Source organism: Acomys russatus, chromosome 5 (genome assembly GCF_903995435.1).
Source record: "Acomys russatus chromosome 5, mAcoRus1.1, whole genome shotgun sequence".
NCBI lineage: Eukaryota > Metazoa > Chordata > Mammalia > Rodentia > Muridae > Acomys > Acomys russatus.
In genome coordinates this window covers 48,621,479-48,639,919 of record NC_067141.1, presented here as the reverse complement: position 1 = coordinate 48,639,919, position 18,441 = coordinate 48,621,479, and the positions used below count along the sequence as shown (strand labels likewise).

General features: G+C 45.5%; 1 protein-coding gene across 1 annotated transcript in view; it reads right to left on the bottom strand.

Moving 5' to 3' along the window:
• The window catches only part of Slc1a1 (solute carrier family 1 member 1), a 68,135-nt gene extending 64,104 nt beyond the window's left edge, over positions 1-4,031 (bottom strand). The window contains exon 1 of the mRNA XM_051146303.1: positions 3,855-4,031. Within this exon, the coding sequence (XP_051002260.1) occupies positions 3,855-3,945 (91 nt within the window). The 5' untranslated portion in view covers positions 3,946-4,031. The remainder of the gene's footprint in view (positions 1-3,854) is intronic.
• Positions 4,032-18,441: the final 14,410 nt, after the last annotated feature.

Here is an 18,441-nt window from a genome sequence, read left to right as displayed (position 1 = left end):
CTCCAACCAGTATTTAGTTCTCAACTCTTCTGGTTTCTGGTTAGTATTCCTTCCTTGCACTCCTCAGCCTGGGGCCTTTTTCTCTTCCTGTTCAAATGGGCTCATCTGTCCCCAAAGTGTTTCTCTCTCTCTCTCTCTCTCTCTCTCTCTCTCTCTCTCTCTCTCTCTCTCTCTCTCTCTCAGTACAATCTACCTAATTCTCTACTCACTACTTGCTCCAAACCTGCTTGGTCACTGCTAGCTGCCTAGCGTCACTCAAAGGCCCCTGGAGGCTCTTCCACCTCAGACTGTCCACACCACACCCAATTCTGAAACTCTTGGTCCTGCTAAAAACAGTCAATTCTCACTTGGACCAAATTCCACCAGGCCATGGTGGATTAACCAGACGGCCTTCATTCCCTTCTTCTTCCACAGCAGGCTGCCTGGAGGAGGCCCTCTTTCACCTTGCCTGGACACGAACCAGGCTGCTCTTGTCCCCCTGTCCCTTTCTCACCTCCACCTCAGCCTTTCAGCCCACCCCATTGCAACCCCTCCCTGATACGCATCCAAGGAGTCAGGGTGCCGAGGTATCTGTGCAACTTGTTCCCTATCTGGCCTTAGTCTATACAGGTCAGGCTGGCCTCTAACTCACAGAGAGCCACCTGCCTCTGCCTCCTAAATGCTGGGATTAGAGGCGTGTGCTAACACCACCAGCAGGTACACTTTTACATCCTGCTGTACCAAGGCCAGTAGAGGAAGAGCTGGGGTCTGGAATCATGTGAGTTATGGCCGGCTTCTGGCTTCAGGGCCGGAATCAAAGAATCATGAGAAACTGGAACAAGGCAAAGCAAAGGCCAGGTGCAAATGAGCACTGTCAGGCATAGCCAGAGCCACCCCAGGGCGGAAGACACAAAGCTGGATAGGGATGCTACTCTGAGCTTGGAAGAATTAGCACAGGGTTGCTCCGTAGGAATTGCTTTGCGGTGAACAGGTTTGACAGCTCCATGGTACAAGCAGCGTCTGCGGCCTTTTCTGAGAGCCCCCCCCCCCCACGGGCATTGTAGATTTCTCCACACAAAGTCTGGTGGGAGGCAATACTTTTTGTAGTGAGTGAGCTGTGGAATCCACAAATATCTCCTCAATACTACAAGCTGCCCTATCTTGGTGGTCAAAGCCTCACACACGGGAATTCTGCTTGGATTCCATTCCCACTAAGAACACAACACTTCTCTCCACTGTCTTTCTGCCTGCCAAACAAGTTGAGGATTAGTTTGTAGGGTATAAAGCAAAGGCATTAACTCTTCCTGGCCCTTCTTGTAAAGATGAACAATGCTAGAGAGACTGGCATTGGACTCGACACAGCATGCTGCCAAAGCCCTTGAACAGCTACGGACTTTAGACAGTAGGCAGAACAGAGACTCAATTCCAAAACAAAGGATTAATTTTCTGCTATTTTCAGATTTCTCCTAAATTCAGATTCTCCAAAATAGCATTTACTCAATGCCTACTGTATGCCAGCCACAGACTGGGCATGTCCACATTATCTTAATCAACTCTGGTCACACATGTTCCTAGTTTTTAAGATGAGGGAACTGAGGGCCGCAGGGAATAAGCAACGTGTCTAGATAGCTGCACAAGGTTGGGTTCAGGACTCAAGTCCCGGCCTCCTGATTGTAGGCACCGTGCTTATTCTATTGTACAGGGAATGCTTGTAAGACTTACAATGAACCAATTAAAATGATCTTCTCAGGCCAAAATATTATTTTCAGAATCACAGAAATTATCAAAGACAGTCACCTACTTAATTCCAATCTTGCAAATAAGGATTTGTCAAACATTTATCTCAAAGCATCTCCTTGGCCATAAAAAAACAGGCTAGCCAGAGTACTGAACAAAGGTAGGTGGGTTTTCACTCAGACCAAAAGTTCTCTGGGTGGCAAAGAGGAGGGACCCAGCAAACACCTGCTTGGGCACCCTGACGACAGTCTAAGCCTGAGGCTTCTCATACCAGATGGCAACATGCCTGTGTCCATCCCAGGCTCCTCAGGAGGAGCAAGGGACTGGTATGACCTCAGCTGTGCATTTGCAATTTTAAACGGCGGATTTATAGCTAAAACAAAACACTGGAATCAATTTCCTGTGGCTCACCCGCGCTAAAACTGGGGAGAGAGGTCCACCTGTGACCGCAGGCCAAGCCTGCAAAATAAGAGGGAACTCTTTCTTGACCTGAGGATGTTGCTTATGCAACTGGTCCAAAGGCCAGTGAGTAACTAACTGCTAGGCTTCCTTTCCAGGGCAGCTTTTGGTGAGCTGGCATGTGAACTGAGGGGGCACCAACACTCACACCAGCCCCTGGTGGGAAACACTTGGTGGGATCTCTGCATTGCCCCGGGCTGCAGGCATACAGAACTGAGAAGGTGACACAAGCGCTACTCCAAGGCTTTCATAAACAAATAAATAAATAAATCCTGTACTCATCATTGGGAAAACAAACAAGGTCATGTCTTCAAATTCATTTGCTCTCTCATTAGGGCCTGTTATTTAAATGTGACAAAAGACAAACTTTCCCCCAAATGCCCCAACCCACTTGGCAGTGAAGAAGGCGAACACCAGCGGGTTCTACTTCACTCCTTTCCTCCCACAAACGTCCTCTGTTAAGGCAACGCCATGATGTTACTTATTTACTAGGAGCCTGGCTTGCCTTTGCATAAGGTTCTGGAGGAGCCCATATGACCAGCAAGGAGTCCATTAACTTCTGAAGGCATTTTGTGTTTGGCGGGGAAGACCTTGGAGGGGAGCAGTCAATACCAAGTACTTCCAGACTCAAGAGCAAGGTGCGGTCCGCAGGGAGGAGGACTGGCTGCCCCATCCTCTTTTTCCAGAAGAGGCAGCAGCAAGGGGCAGTGTTTAGACTGAGGGTGGTGCCTACCTAGGAACCCACTTCCCCTCAAAGTGCACCTGCCCTCACCGGCTGGGTAGCCCCTCCCTGGGGTATGAAGATCCACTGGGCTCCCAACCTAAAGCGCGTTATCTAGCTCAAGTACAATACAGACAACTTGACCAGAAAATGAGATTCTAAATGTAAGTAACTCAAACCTCTGAGCAATGAATGGCTCAGACATACACCAAGTCCCGGCCCAGCCACATATCAGGCATGGGCCACTTAAATACATGCGAGTGTGAAAACAAGGAGAAGTGGCTTATATTATTTTTAATAGAAAAACGTGGTGTGCAGGTAGCCCAGGAGGAGAAAGAGGCTGAGTTCTCTTAGCGCTGGTTCCCCGTGCCCCCCCCCCCCCCCGCAAGCCATAACTGCCGCTCCCCCCCAACCCCCCCTCGCTCCCCCCCCCCCGCTACCCCCTGCCACCTGGCAAGCCATAATGCTGGCTCTTCAATCAGGTTTGAATCTAACTGGAGATATGTCCTATAAGATACCCACCCACCCGCTGCCTGAAGCTTCAACATCCCCAGGGTCTCCGCTGGTCCAGATGTCTCTCTTCAAACCCGACAGAGAACTGTAATTCATACAGTCTCAGTAGGGCACGCAGCTGGTGGTGGTGGTGGTGGTGTTTGCGTGTATGGGAACAGTTAAGGATGAAGATCAAATTAAGCCCTGCTTGTTTTCCAAAGACCCCTGTCCACCTTCCAAGCCTCTCTGATCATTTTTGAGAAAGCAAGGACAGCTGCTCTAGGAGTACTGGAATGGGGATCCCCTAGAAGCATTGTTCCCCACGCAAAACCAAAGCGTTCAGGTTGTCCCCGAGCTTGGGGGGCCCAGGCCCGGGGAAGGCTGGCAGCAGGCGCCACGCCAAGCCCACCCGACCCCGCACGCGGCCTGGCCCCGGGCGCGCGCCTCGCCCCCCGCGGCGGCTCACCTAGCACCACGGCGGCCACTGTGGAGAGCAGCAGCCAGTGATTCCGCAGGAAGCGGCGCCAGTCAAATCCAGAGCTCGTGGGCTTCCCCATGGTGGGCACTACGGCTAGCGGGGACTCTGAGAGCGTGGCGGATGAGGGATGCGGGATGCGGGATGCGGAGCGCCGCCAGGACCCAGCACAAGGGCCTCTGTCAGCGTTGACACCTCCGCTGGGGGACCAAGCACGGTGGTTTTGCGTGGCGGGCGCGCCCGGCTCCTCCCGCCGCCGCTCGCTGCAGCGCCGGGACCAACCAGCGAGGCCAAGGGCGGAGCGTCCCGGCGGGGCGGCGAACGTGCGGCAGTCGTGTTCCCCTTGGCTCCGGGTGGAGGCTTCCCACCGGAGGAGCGTCTGACCCATTGCGATTCCACACCAACCTCCTTGGGGACTCACATCTGCCGGGTGCGAAGGGATTTGATACGGGGACGTGTTTCTGCCTTGGGCCCTAAATTAACCCTCCCTCACTTCCGCGCGCAACCCCCGCCCCCAAACAAAAGAAGGGACATACAGTGTTATTTAGAGCAGGTTTAGGGAATTTTCCCACCGGATCTGTGATATTCCCCGCGGGATTATTTAATGCTCTGACCTACGCTTCTACGTACACCTTGTGTGTGGGCGTGGCCATCTCTTGTACTGTTTAACAGTCACACCCCTAGGGACTTGTGCTGTGGCCATCACTGAGTAATTAGGCCTGGGAACCAGGCCTGGCTAGTGTGAGAAGGTGCAGACAGGCGGGCCCATCCCATCCCCAAGGCCAATACCTTACAGGGTGTAGTTAGAGAAATCTGGGTTAGTGTGGCCACACTGGCTTCCTTCACTAACCGGAATTCTCATTCTGTTTTACCCACACTTAAGCGACTCTTAGCGTATCACCACCTTAAAACTAAGTGAGCCCTATATCCTTTTAGCATTAGGGAATTTACTCTCTAGTCGGTTGTCAGGGGAACCTCTCATCCAGATTACTTGATCCGTAGAACCCCACAAGTAGAGCCCCATTCCTTTGGTTTAAACTGATTTTTAAAAGCCCCTCAAAAGACAGTCGATTGATCTTTATTAACCATGTACATTGAATGGCATTCTCACCTCTTGTCCAGGAGCTAAACGCTCCAAAAAAGTCACAAGAGAGGGAGCTGAAGAGCACTGGGTGCCCAGGGTAGAACTGGAAATAAAAATTCTGAAGAGGGCAAAGTATCAAGAAAAAGATTCACTGTACAGTTAAAAGAAAAGGGGGGGAAAAAAAGGACAAACAAAAAAGATGCCCAATATGAAAGAAACTGGATTGAGTGTATTACGGAACTTCATGACATCATATGAAGTCTACTAAAAGGAAGCTAACAAGAGTCCCTTAGTAGCATGGGGTAATAAAAAAAAAAGTTTAAAATTGTATATGTAATTTGATCATATGTATGCAAAAATAAATAAACCAAGCCGTGCACTTAAAAAAGACCCTGTGAAGTGTATTGGATTCAGTGGTGTGTCAGGTTTGCCTGTTTCCCCATTCCCAGTGTCCTGTGGGTTGGAAGTGTCTGGCATAGCTGTGCTCCAGGATGCTCCACTGTATTTCTAAAACTGACACACACTGGAGATAGGACTCTGGGGAGGGATCTGAGAGCAGGGACCTGGTCTGCCTCACAACCTTTGCTGTTCTGTGGAGAGGAACTTTGGATCCCTGCATTGCCCACTACCGGGGTGGCCTTGAACCAGTTGCCTACTGCTGATGTCTCAGTTTATCTGTCACATAGGAGCTCAGGCCTTCACTCCTGGGGTTTTGTGGAAGCTGTGAGAATCAAACAGGATGTTTGCCTTACTTTCATCTTTCCAGTGGGCAAACCTAGGCACCGAGGAAATTTACAATGGTGCATAAGGAACTGGAGAGATGGCTCAGAGGTTAAGAGCACTGACTGCCCTTACAGAGATCCTGAGTTAAATTCCCAGAAACCACATGGCCACTCACAACTAGCTATAATGTGATCTGATGCCCTATTCTGGCCTGCACATATACATGCAGGCAGAGCACTGTATACATAATAATAAATAAATGAATCTTAAAAAGAAAGAAAGAAAGAAAGAAAGAAAGAAAGAAAAAAATGGGTGCACAATTTCTCTATTGACAGGAGGAGGAGAAGGAGGAACAGGGATTGAAGTGAGAAGCCCACCTCTATACCTGGTCACTGAACTAATTCCTCCTGTATTGGGGCATGGGGACACAGAGCTCTAATGAGGAAGGCACCCTTGAGTCACTGCTTGACTCAAAGTCTTTATGGACCCATCCTGTCCCCCTTGCAGAAGACACTTGGGCATCTTAATGAGCAATTCTCAAGCTGACAGTACAGCAAATCCATTGTATGAGAGCAGTGGGTGAACTCCTGAAATCACTATTGTTGTGTCTGGCGTCTCATGCTTTGAGATGCACAGCTATCCCCTTAAGAAGTGCTTTGAGACTAGGAAGCAGAAGACAAAAGAGCTTAAGCTCAAAGTCACACATCTTGTATGAAGCAAATTTAAGAGTTTGGTTTCTTAGTCTTAACCAAGAAATGGTGGGGGCAAGCAATACTCTTCAGAGAGGAGTTGGAAACCCCTAATGTATGTCCTCTCTCCCTTTCTCCTTCCCTCTCCCCCTCTCTTGCCATCTTGTGTCATGAACACAAATGATGTCAGATGAGATGGTAGTTGAGGGACAACTTCCCTCAGTGAACCATACCGGGGCCTGGAAGATTCGTTCACTTTCCTGTCATAAGAACCTGAAACCGAGGAGAGAGAAGCACTAGAGTTATTTTTTTTTTTTCTGCAATAAATGTAAACACTTCTCTTTTGTTCCTGAGTCTTTCAGATTTTATCCAGAGAAAGCTTTTGCTGATTTGGCTTAATTAAATTTCTCCAATGAGATGGTACCTCCTCCCTCTTCTAGAAAACTGGTATGCCTTATTGTTATTGTTTTTTTTTTTGTTTGTTTGTTTATTTGTTTTCTGTTTTAATGCTGACTCATGGAATATCTAGTTAGCGATTAAAGAAAAGAGACTTTGACTTTGTCACACATGGTTAAGCAGCAGGTGACAGCTCAGTCTTTTGTATCAACTAGGATACAACTCTCTCTGACAATCCTCTTTGCGGTGTCTTGATGACCACAGTTCCCCCATCATAAGGCAGACATGGTAGTATGGTTTCATAAAGCAGTAATGGAGGAGGCCACACGTGCATGAGTGACCTTCACCTTCTCAGGTAGCCTCCCATGACCATAGACCTAAGGACACTGCCAGTGTCCCAGATGTCCCATGACACTGGCTCTTATTTATCTTCTAATCTTGATCTGGACCCAAGCAATCTTGGGATTATAAACCAGAGACATTATCTGCCACAAGAATTCTCCAAACAGTGTTTTTGCAAAGTTCAATTGTCTAAAAGGAGCTCATCATTGTTAGATGCCCTTGAAATCTGGGCTTCAACAGAACCCTGCCCCATTGGCTTCCTTGCTTACCTAGAAAAACTGAAGAACAATTTCACTTCATCTAGTAGATAAAAACCAAACTTTTCCATTTGCTTCATCCAAGATGTGTGCTCCTTTGTCTTCTGCTTCCTTCTCTCAAAACACCAGGTAAGGTAATAGCTGTGCATGGTCTGTCTATCCATCCATCATCATGATCTATCTGTCTGTCTATCTATCTGTCTGCCTATCATCTATCTATCCTATATTTATCTTCCATCTCTAATCTATTACCTATCAATCCATCTATCCACCATCATTATCTATCACCTGTATTCTTCTTTATTATTATCTGTCAATCATCATCTATCATACATCCAGGTAGCTAGATGTTCCTCTCTCTCTCTCTCTCTCTCTCTCTCTCATCTACCAGTCTATCATCATCTATCACCGTCATCATTATCTATTATTTATCTATCTAATGATCCATCAATCTATCTGTTTGAAATTTTAAAAGCTTCAATTTTACTAGAGGTCAAAAACATGCCAAGTTGAGCCCCTACATTTTTACCCACTGGACAAAAGTCTCATCATAAAATGCATAGTTAGGATTTGTATAATTTTAACATTTGACGTTATATGTTTAGGAAAAGACTGGCGAAATGGGCAGTATTGTACCCTGACCTTTTGGGTCTAGAAAATACTATGATTTTCTTGAGGATGATTATGCAACTCGTAATGCATTTTTATCAGAACTTCTTGACCAGTTTTGAGTTTCTGGCATCACTAAGGACTGCTGCAGGAAGATTTTTCTGAACAGAGCTGATGACAGCACTAACCTGTAGGCCACAATCGTATTGTGTCTGTCAAAAAACAAGGGCAGAGTTTGTGGTAGGCCTATGGCCGCCCATCTGTGGCTTTTGTCTGGATTTACAGTACCAGATATGAATTCTTTCCTTCCCATGGAGCAGGCGTCAAATCAGAGGGCAGTTGCCGCACTGTAGACAAGCCTAGTGGATCTCATTGAATAAGACATGAAAGTAGAAGAAGGACAACTGGAAAGAGGAAGAGGAGTTACTGGGAGCGTGAAGGAACAAGAGAGGGTTACAAGGGTGTGCATTCAATAGAAACATGTTATGTACATGTATGAAAATGTCATAAGGGGATCCATTATTATGTATAATTCACAAACGTTAAGAAAAACGTTTTAAAAACTCTGCTTATAGTCTTCACTCGAACCAAACCCTGCAGCTATTTCTACACCTGCCCCGCCCCCCAATCAAAGTTATGAGCAAAAGCTGTTTATCCTGTGGGATCAGCTTAACTAGGATACAGACTGGCAAAAGACTCCATTGGAGAGGTGGGTTGATAGCAGAGCTCCATGCCGAGAATGAGAACATTGTAGCAGAATTTTGCCGGCAGGGCACAGGAAGGTCGCAAGTTTGAGGCCAGCCTAGGTCACCTTGCAAGACTCTTTCTCTTAAAATTAAGAATATTAAATTACATGGGACTCACATGAAAAAAAATACTGTGTTGATAAACACAGATACAAGACTATGGGTGCTTGTTTTTGAGACAGTGTTTCGTGTAGTCCAGGCTGGCCTCTAACTCACTATGTAGCCAAGGATGACCTCAAACTCCTGATTCTTCCACAGCCCCCACCCCCAACCTCCCAGGTGCTGAGGTTAACACTTCTGTGCCACCATGGCGCCTATAAGGCTAGGCTTTGAAATGTCAAAAATAAGTAATAAAATTTGGCAGAATAATAAGGATATAGTCATTTATCACTTGAAAATAATACATGGCACACGTCCACTCCAGTGACATGTGAAAGATTTGTGACACCCTCATCGTGTTAAATTTTCCTCCTGCACCTACCTTTCCAAGCGTGTGCTTTTTGCCCAGCTAGCTGAGGTCCTTACGTGCTTGGGGTGGGGGTGGGGGGTGATCAGAATTTGCTACAGAAGAATTCTAAACAGGTCACCATATATGCATGATGGAAAACAGTTATTATTAGCAGGGACACGAACATCCCTTCGCTATCTCCCCACTAGTTATCAAAAGCCTAGTGCAGAAGATCTGTGCCACAGCGTTCTCAGCGTGTCCCAGCAAGAGAGTGAGATATGGGGGATGAGAAGAAAAACTCACCACAAATGACCCAGTAGGAAGAAGAGAGGGGGATGGGGTGGGAGAGGGTGGGGGACGTGTGTGGGGGGGCTAGGGATAGCGGCTTGGTCCAGAAAGTGGCTGTGTGTTAAGAGAAAAAAGAGTGACCCAGGCTGTACCCTGCTCCCTACTTAGGAAACTGCCTGCCAGCTCTTTCCAGTCCCAGGTGTACTCATCAACTCACAGGCAGATGGCAGGGTGCCGAGAACAGCTCCAAGACTTCATTTCCTGATCTCGAACAGCTTATCCTGTTCTCAAAGCCTGCGAGCTGGTCTGAGAGTGTTTATGGATTCCTAGCAGGACAGGACGACGCAGAGTCTGGGAAACGAGTGTGCACTGCCTCGGTGCCGACGCTTTGAGCTCTGTACCCAGCACTGGTTGAGGTGAATCCCTGAGTCCTAACCAGGAGACCGACAGTACAAACAAACACATCGGCTCAGCTGAGGTCTCAGCCCTTCTACAGGGCAAGTCTGCCAGAGCCACAGGGAATGACCAAACGGATGTTAGGCTCCTGATAAATCCATACATATTTTCATTTGTAAGGGTTTGTTTGTTTGTTTGTTTTGTCATACTTAAGCTTAACTGAAGTAGCTTTTACGCAGCTCAAGATGACCTCAAACTCCCTAAAGATGACCTTGAGCCCTGCTCCTTCTGGCTGCTCCTCCCAAGGGCTGGGATTACAGGTGTGTGCTGCCACACCTGGCTTGTTAACTTCTCAGTCTCTTTTTATGCTCCGACCTGTCTTGGTCTCATCTACTTGTTAAAAGAGACTGGGTTATCTGCCCTACACAATTCCCCTCATTCAAAGTTGCTTCTGCACGGTGACGGCTTGCTTGATTCTCTGTTGTCCTCCGTGTTTTCTACATAAGCCACTTAGAGGGTTGATATCCAGCAATCTGCAGGTCAACAAGGGAACTCTGATGTCAGCTGGTTCACCTGCGATGCGTTTCCCCCAGGGATTTTCTCATTTGTTTGAACATCTTTGGTGGTGATTGAGACCATTCAGTTGAACTCAGTCCGATTTTTATCATTTCTTCTTTGTGCGTGATACCAAGGATTTTACATGTGGCTTTTTTTTTTCTTTTTCTTTTTTCTTTCTTTTCTTCTTCTTTTTTTTTTTTTTTTAAGGCACAATCTTACTGTGTGCTGCAACTGGGCTCCAATTAGCAATCCTCACACCTCAGTGAATGCTGGGATTACGGTCATGTGCTACCTCACTTGGATTTTCACTCATTCTGAATTTACTTCCTGGACTCAACTATTTGGTCAGCCTGAAGCGGATTTCCTACAGAAATGGTGGGACAGATTGGTTTTTCTCAATAATGAGCGGGTGCACCGGCAGCTTGTATAGGGACTGCTGGGTGCCTTTTCAATGTCCCATCACAAGCCTGTGCGTTCAATGTGTTACAACGAGTAGATGAAAGTGCTCCCCTCACGTGCTCACGTTGCTCCACGTTTCGCCAAAAGGAGCTTCTTTGTTTTACTTCCTGAGTCTTACACAAGCACTTGCTTACAAATACACTCTCGGTGACAGGGCTCATTCTGGCCAGGCAGGCTGTCTTTGTTTCCTGACTTTTTTTTTCCCCCCAGCGGAAGAGGGCCTCTTGTCTCTCCATTCACAGTGCTGGAACCACAGATAGACATTGCCATACCTGGCATTTTTTATGTAGCTCTTAGGGACTTGAACTCAGGTCCTCATGTTTGTACAGCAAGCACTTTAGCCACTGAGCCAGCCCCGTGTCCAGAGTTTTTATTTTATTAAGCCGCATTAGCTCCAGCAACATGTTGACTTGCTGAAATTTGATTTCCTGGTGGTTCCTGTGGCCTCGAGACCTGCGCCATTAGGGGGTGCCCCAAGTGTTCCTGAATCGTTTGACATCATCCGTCTATATAATTATGCTCTCAGTTTGACACACCCTTAGAATCAGAGATTTGTATTTGCTTTTAAAGTTTAAAGTTTTTTTTTGGGGGGGGGGACTGTGTAGAGATGGCTCAGTAGTTAAGAGTACTGGCTGCTCTGCTCTTTCAAAGGACCAAGGTTCAATTCCCAGCACCCACATAGCAGCTCACAACCATCTCTGCCAGGGGCTCTGACTCCCTCACACATGCAGACAAAACACCAATGTACATTTAAGAAAAAAAAAAAAAACCAAACCCCAAAAAATAAATTCATTAAGAAAATAAAGTTTAAAACACTAAGAATGTAACATTTATATAATTCCTAATTATGTCATGGTTCTTCTTGCTATAGGTAGTTTATTGTATATGTAAAATAAAGTAGTTTAAAATTCATTTCTAAAAACCAACAAACACTTAAAACATGTATTTATTTATCTATTTATTTTACAAGGGAGTGGGGTGGCACATGCATGCCACAGTGTACATGAGGAAGTCAGGGTCTATGGGAATCTCCTCCTGCCACTGTGTGGGACCTGGGATAGAGCTCTCGTAGTCAGGCTTGGTTACCCAGCCTTTTAAGTTACATAAAACAAACAACCAAACCAACAAATAAAACAACCCTTCACGTGGCTCAATCAAAACTCTGGGAGGACATAGAGAATTGTCTTTCATCTTTTTTTCTGAGTCCTTCCCTCCCACAGCGGGCGACGATTAGTTCAGTTTGGACAAGCATGTGGTTTGTCCTCTTACTCTGTCATAGAAAATACAAACAGACACTGCCATTCACACAACCCCCTTCCGCTTATTCTGCACAGGTGGCATTTCATGGGCCCCGCCCTGCGCTTGCTTTTCTTCGGAGAACAATACAGCTTAGTGCTCACTCTTGGTGAAGAATTCTTCCTCATTCCTCCTGCTTAACACTGCTCTGTCTCTTTCTCTGTTCCCTCCCAGGACTGCGGAATCCAACTATGTGTGGCTGCCCCTGAGGGTTATTTAACACTCTCCCTGGTGATGGACATTTGTGGCTTCTGTCCAGCACTCTGCTCTTATGAACCATATCACAAGGAGCTGCATTCACCACCCCAGTCAGTGCTACTGTGGCACAAATGCATACCAGCGAGCTCTCTGGAGGAAAGAAAAAAAGGAAGGAAGGATACGATAGAGCAAAACTGGCCCTGCCATGTATGTAGCCTCTGCTGAACTCCCTATTAGTTGCTCTCTCTGTGGCCAGTCTCAAATCAGCAGCATCGAGTGAGGGAATGAGGTGTCAGGAAGACTGTCCAGTCTCAGGCTTTTATTTAGCCATTTCTGGGAACGACAGGGCAAATAGAAAGAATCTTAAGTGCATGCGAACCGTAGATGATACAAAGATAATCAAGGGTAGTTAGTTAGTTTTAAGTCTTTGTTAACATTTTAAAAGTATAATTTATCTAATTAAAGTTTATATAACTTTATTTTACTTAGGTGTGTGTGTGTATTCGAGTGCGCGTGGAAGCCCCACCCCCACCCCACTCCCATCCCACCACCCACCCGCACCCCACCCCTGTGCATACGTGCATATGTGGCTACATACTGGAGGCCAGAGGTCGATGTCAGATGTCATCCTCACTTTGCACCTTGGGTGGTTGGTTGGTTGGTTGAGACAGATTCTCTCGCAGACCTTGTGGCTCACTTACTTGGCTAGGTGGCCTGACCAGCAAGCCCCTGTCTCAGCTTCCTCATTAATGGGTCTAAAAATGTGTGCTATCATGCCTAGCTTACTTGGCTCTCGGGACTTGGTTTAAGCCAATTCATTTTATCCATACCTGCTTCAATAACTGGACAGGCAGTTCTTTTTTTGCCTAGGTTAGCTAGCACCGGCATCATTTGAAAACTGCGAATACACAGGTTCCGTTTTTTTCTGAGGAAACGAAGTTTGAAGACAGGCAGCCTGGGGTCTTCACGGAAGCTTTCTGTCTGCATGCTCGGCTCTTTATTTCTGCTCTACAACTGAGGTGAGCAGCCTTGTGGTTCGAAGTGGTACCAAACACCATGCCCACAAGCCATAAAGCAGGAATGGAGAAGTGGGAACTGGCTGCAGAACCCAGGTAAGCTTGCTGACTCTTATGATATTTCCTAGAGCCCCATTCAGCATTCTGCTTGTACTTGAGGAGACACCACCACGATGAGGTCAGGCTTACCTGTAAGAATAGGTGAGAAGTGGCATCAACTGTGCATGTCTCCTCACATAAAATCAGGCTTGTATTTGTTCATTTTAGCTTACTAACCACGGAAAAATGATATTGGATGGAAGCTTCTAGACTGTGTCCTTCGTTGTAAATCTTTCAAGTTCGCCCCTCCAAAGATCTGTTCCTGGTCACACACAGTTCTCTGACTCACAGCACTGATGCTCCAGGGAGGGTCTTGCACGCAATATCAGGTAACGTTCCTCATGCCATTATGTTGCTGTTTCATGCACATGCTAGGCTTCCACATCCTAACTCCCTTGTATTTATGCACACACATAAAATACAGCACAAGATCTGTGTTTCACATTCTTACTTGCTTCTTTTATAGCTTAAAAGTGAATTGTGGAAAAGCAAACTGAGGTCAGTGACAGCACAGTGTTGCTGGGGAAAGTGAAGGAACAAGGCACAGGAAAGACTAAAAACCATGACGTGTTCTACTGCTCACATCTCTTCCTCTCTCTCTTCTTTTATTTTCCTCTCATCCTTTTTTTCTTCCTTCCTCTGCGTGTATGTAAGGAGGAAGCTGAGGAAGGTAGGATGGAAAGGTGTCTCTTGGCTGGGTCAATGACATGTGCACATTACTGAATGTTTTCTGTGGTTGAAGGTGGCGATGGTATCTTGTTGGGGGTTGGACTTCCTGTTCTAGGCCCATGGCCAGAATGACCCTCCACGTACAGCCCACTTTTCCTACTTACTACTAACATGTAGAAATCCTTTCTCTCCTTGGATCTGACTTCTTTCAATCCATTCAATATATGTGTAATTTATCCATGCTATTTTTATGCATCAAGGGTTTCCATTGTATAAATAGGCTGCAATTTGTTTCTCCTTACGTGGTTGACATACCTATGGGACTATTTTGTGGAATCGGCCAGCTATTGTAATTAGGCCTGCCCAAACAGTCTTACACATGCCTTTGTTGTACATATGTATTGGGTATATGGCTACCTGCAGAAGCACTGAGCCATAGGACATATGTTCACTTCCAGACAGCTTTCCAAAGGGACTGCACTCATCAACATCCTAAGCTCCCTGGCTGTATACCCATCGGTGCTTTATGTCCCGATGGTGCTCTGGGACACTTCTTGGAAACCCTTGTTTGAGAATGGAGGACCTCACTCGCATTCACTGAGTTGTGGGGCGGGTATCATTATTGGCTGACAGCTGTGTACTAAAGCCCTCTGTGACATTTACACAGGGGATGGCTCCAGTACCTCAGGCAGCCCCTGTGCTGACTCACATGTGGTGGTGGCGAGGACGGCATCGGCTGTGATGGGCATGGGTGTGGTGATGGTGTAATAGATCTTGATAAATGTTGGTGGCTTCTGATGCTCCATCCCCCACGCTCTTTGGCAGAAAAACGAAGACGTTTGTAGCAGAATTGTTCCCTTCCCCCCCTCCCCCATGGCATCCTCACTCCTTTAAATGCCTTCTCAAGAGAAGCCATCAGTCTGTTTCCTCCAGAACCTGACCACGTTTTGTATTCTCAGATTTTAGATTAGCTGGGGTAGGGTGTCTGGGCAGATGGGGCCGTTAGTAAACTACCTTTGTAAACATGTGAGAACCTGAGTTCCCGGCCCTAGCACTCATGTAAAATGCTGGCCATGGTGCCATATACTTGTAATCCAAACGCTGGGGAGGCAGAAACACGAGGATCTCCGGGACCCCCTTGACCAGATGGTCTCACTGGTTAGCTCCAAGTCAAATGAGGAGCCCTGTCTCAAAGGAGGTGGACGGTATTCCAGAGAATGACTCCAGAGGTGGTCCTCTGTCCTCCACATGAATGCACACATGTGGACACACAAATGTGCAAACACATCCTCTCACACACACATGCATTCATGCATACATAAAACATGCATGTATAAAAAAATTGGCTGGGATGTTGTGTTGGGGAAAGGATGGTATCTCATGGTGATTTTAATGTCCATCTCCCAAGAGCTCATGAGGCTGAGCTTGGCCCACACACCCTGACTAGCTGTCCCAGCCGACGGCCACCTTTCTTTCAGTGTAGCTTATTCTTTTCTTACTGTGACGTGATTCCTTTACTCCATCTTTGTTTTTGCAATCCCCTTTCTTCCCCTGGCTTGCCCTTTTCTCTTCTAATGATTTCTACAGATGTTCAAGATTAAAACTTGTAAATATTTTCCAATTTAAGTTTGGAGAGCCAAGGATTTTGCTTAAGAAACACTTGCCTACTACAAAGACATGAATATATTATATGCCTTGTTCCAGAAGCTTTATTTTCTTTCTCTGATTTTGGTTTAAAATCCATTTTACTCTATGGGGAAATACAATGAATCAAGCAGCAATTTAAGAAAAAAAAATGGACAAATATCATAGCTAGGTGTGGGGGCCTATTCCTGGGCACTCAGTTTTCTTTCATTGATATATTTCTGTGTCTCTCTCAATTCTCACTCAAAACTGTTGTTATTATAAGTTAATTATTATGGTAAGGCAATGGTGGCTCACATCTTTGAACACAGGAAGCAGAGCAGGTGGATCTCTGAGTTTGAAACCAGCCTGGTCTACAGAGTGAGTTCTAAGACAGCCAGGGCTACATAAAGAAATTTTGTATAAAAATGTAGATATATATATATAACTAAAATAAGAAACCAAACCTAAAATACTACTACTACTAACAACAACAAGAAGTCAATTTTTATAGCTTGTGAGCTTGGACATTGCAAATCTATTCCATAAAATTGTCCTACTTAGTGACAACCCTCTGAACTTCCACATTTGCTCTAAACAACTTTCAAATGGACATAGAAAGATTTTCTATGGTTTCACTTGAGAATGATTTGAATCCGTAGGTGGACTTGGCAGGGAAATGGCATCCTTACAGTATTCCGGGTGTGTGGGTTTTGTTTTCTAATATACTAGCCTAGTGTCTTTCTTTATTCAGATTTTTCCTTAGTTGTAGAAATAATATTTTGTGGTTTCTGTGTAGAGATTTTGCAAATCTCTTCTTAGAATGTTTTTTTTTCCTTGTATTTAATGTGCTTTGATGTTTTGATGCATTTCAATCCAAGTGGTATATTTAAAAAATAAGACTTATTTATTTTGTATGTGGGGTGTTTTGGCTATATGTATGTATGTATATGAACTATGTACATGCTTGGTGCCTGTAGAGATACCTGGAACTGGAATTATGGGTGATTGTGAGACATAGCGTGGGTGCTAGAGATTGAACCCAGGTACTATAAGAACAATTAGTGCTCGTACCCACTGAGCCATCTCTCCAGCTGTAAGACAAAATAAACCTTTTCCTCCCCAAGTTGCTTTGGCCATGGTGTTTTATCACAGCAAGAGAGATCCTTCTTCAGACATGCTGCAAACATTATATCTATGTTCTAATATTACACGATTGTATTTTCTCATTATGGCTTTGTTTGATTTTAAAATCAGAGAAATTATGATCTCCTCAAATAACTAGGTGTTTCCCCCTTCATTTTCTAGGAAAAAAATGTGTACAGGACCTGTATAATTTTCTTAAATATTTGGCAGTATTCATCAATGAAATCATATAGACATTGAGTTTCTTTGTGAGGGGCTCTTTACTATGAATTTATATATTTGTTTGATACAATATAGAGGAATCTTAATTTGTAACATGGCTGCTCTGGCAAGAAATCACATCCAAAGACCTTCTAGGTCTGTGTGGTCCAGCTGGAATACAAACACGCCTTTAATCCAACAGACAGAGACAAGCAGATCTGAGTTCAGGGGAAGCCTGGTATAGAGCAAGTTTTAGGTTAAAAACAAAAAACAAAAAACAAAGCTTAGGTGGTAGTACATTCCTTTAATGTCAAACAATGAAGGTAAAGTTAGTTTGTAGGAGGAAGCACCCATTTAAAAGTGATGTCTAATTGAGTGTTGGAAAAAGCGAGGAATCAGAGAAAGATTTGACAAAATAGGATACGCCCAACTCTCTAGAGAAGAGAGAGGAAAGGGAAACTACTTAAAGGGCAAAGGAGAAAGAGAAGGGGGAAAGAGGAGGGAAGGAGGGAGGGCGGGTGAGAGGGACAGAGGGAGAGAAGAAAAGGAGAGAAGGGGAGAGGAGGCAGTTTTACTGGGAGAGTTTTACAGACAGAGGTTGAATGAGAGAACCAGCTAGACACAGGTGAACACAGAACAAGCCAGAGAATGAGGAGCCAGGAGACTAGAGCAGATTGCAGGAGTTAGTTTGAGGCCAAGCAGAGCAACTCAGAGGACAAGAGAAAAGCCAGATTGAATAGGTCAGCTGGGAGAGGAGTTTGAGTCAGAACAGCTGAGTTGAACCTGCCAGCCCAGAGCTCAGAAAGAAGAAAGGGTGAGCTTATTACACAGTAAGTCTCAGAGGCTGAAAACATTCTAGGCCTAGAATGTCAGCTTGCATGAAGGCTAGAAGCTTCCAGGACTAGGCCTAGGTTAGCAGACAGAGGCAGTAAGCATCCGGGACAACAATTGAAAGAGGCAAATAAAAGTTGTTTTGTTTGTTTGTTGCTGTTTTATAATACAGGGTCTTAATGTGTATCCCAGGGTGGCCTTGAAGTTACTCCACAACCCAAACTTGCCTCCACCTCACAATCACCCTCCTACCTTAGCCTTCCGACCACTGGGATTATAGAAATGCACCACCACGTGTGGCACTAAATTTAATTCCTTTATTTGGTATTGATCATTCAAGCTTTCTGTTTTTTCTTGAATCAATTTTTGTAATTCATATACTAACGGATTTATTAATTTCATCCAATCTGTCAACCTGGTATAAAGCCATTCATAAGACTCCCTAAGGTACCTAATGTCTTCTAAGCCCACAATGAGGTTTTCTTTTCCCCTCCCAGTATGGTG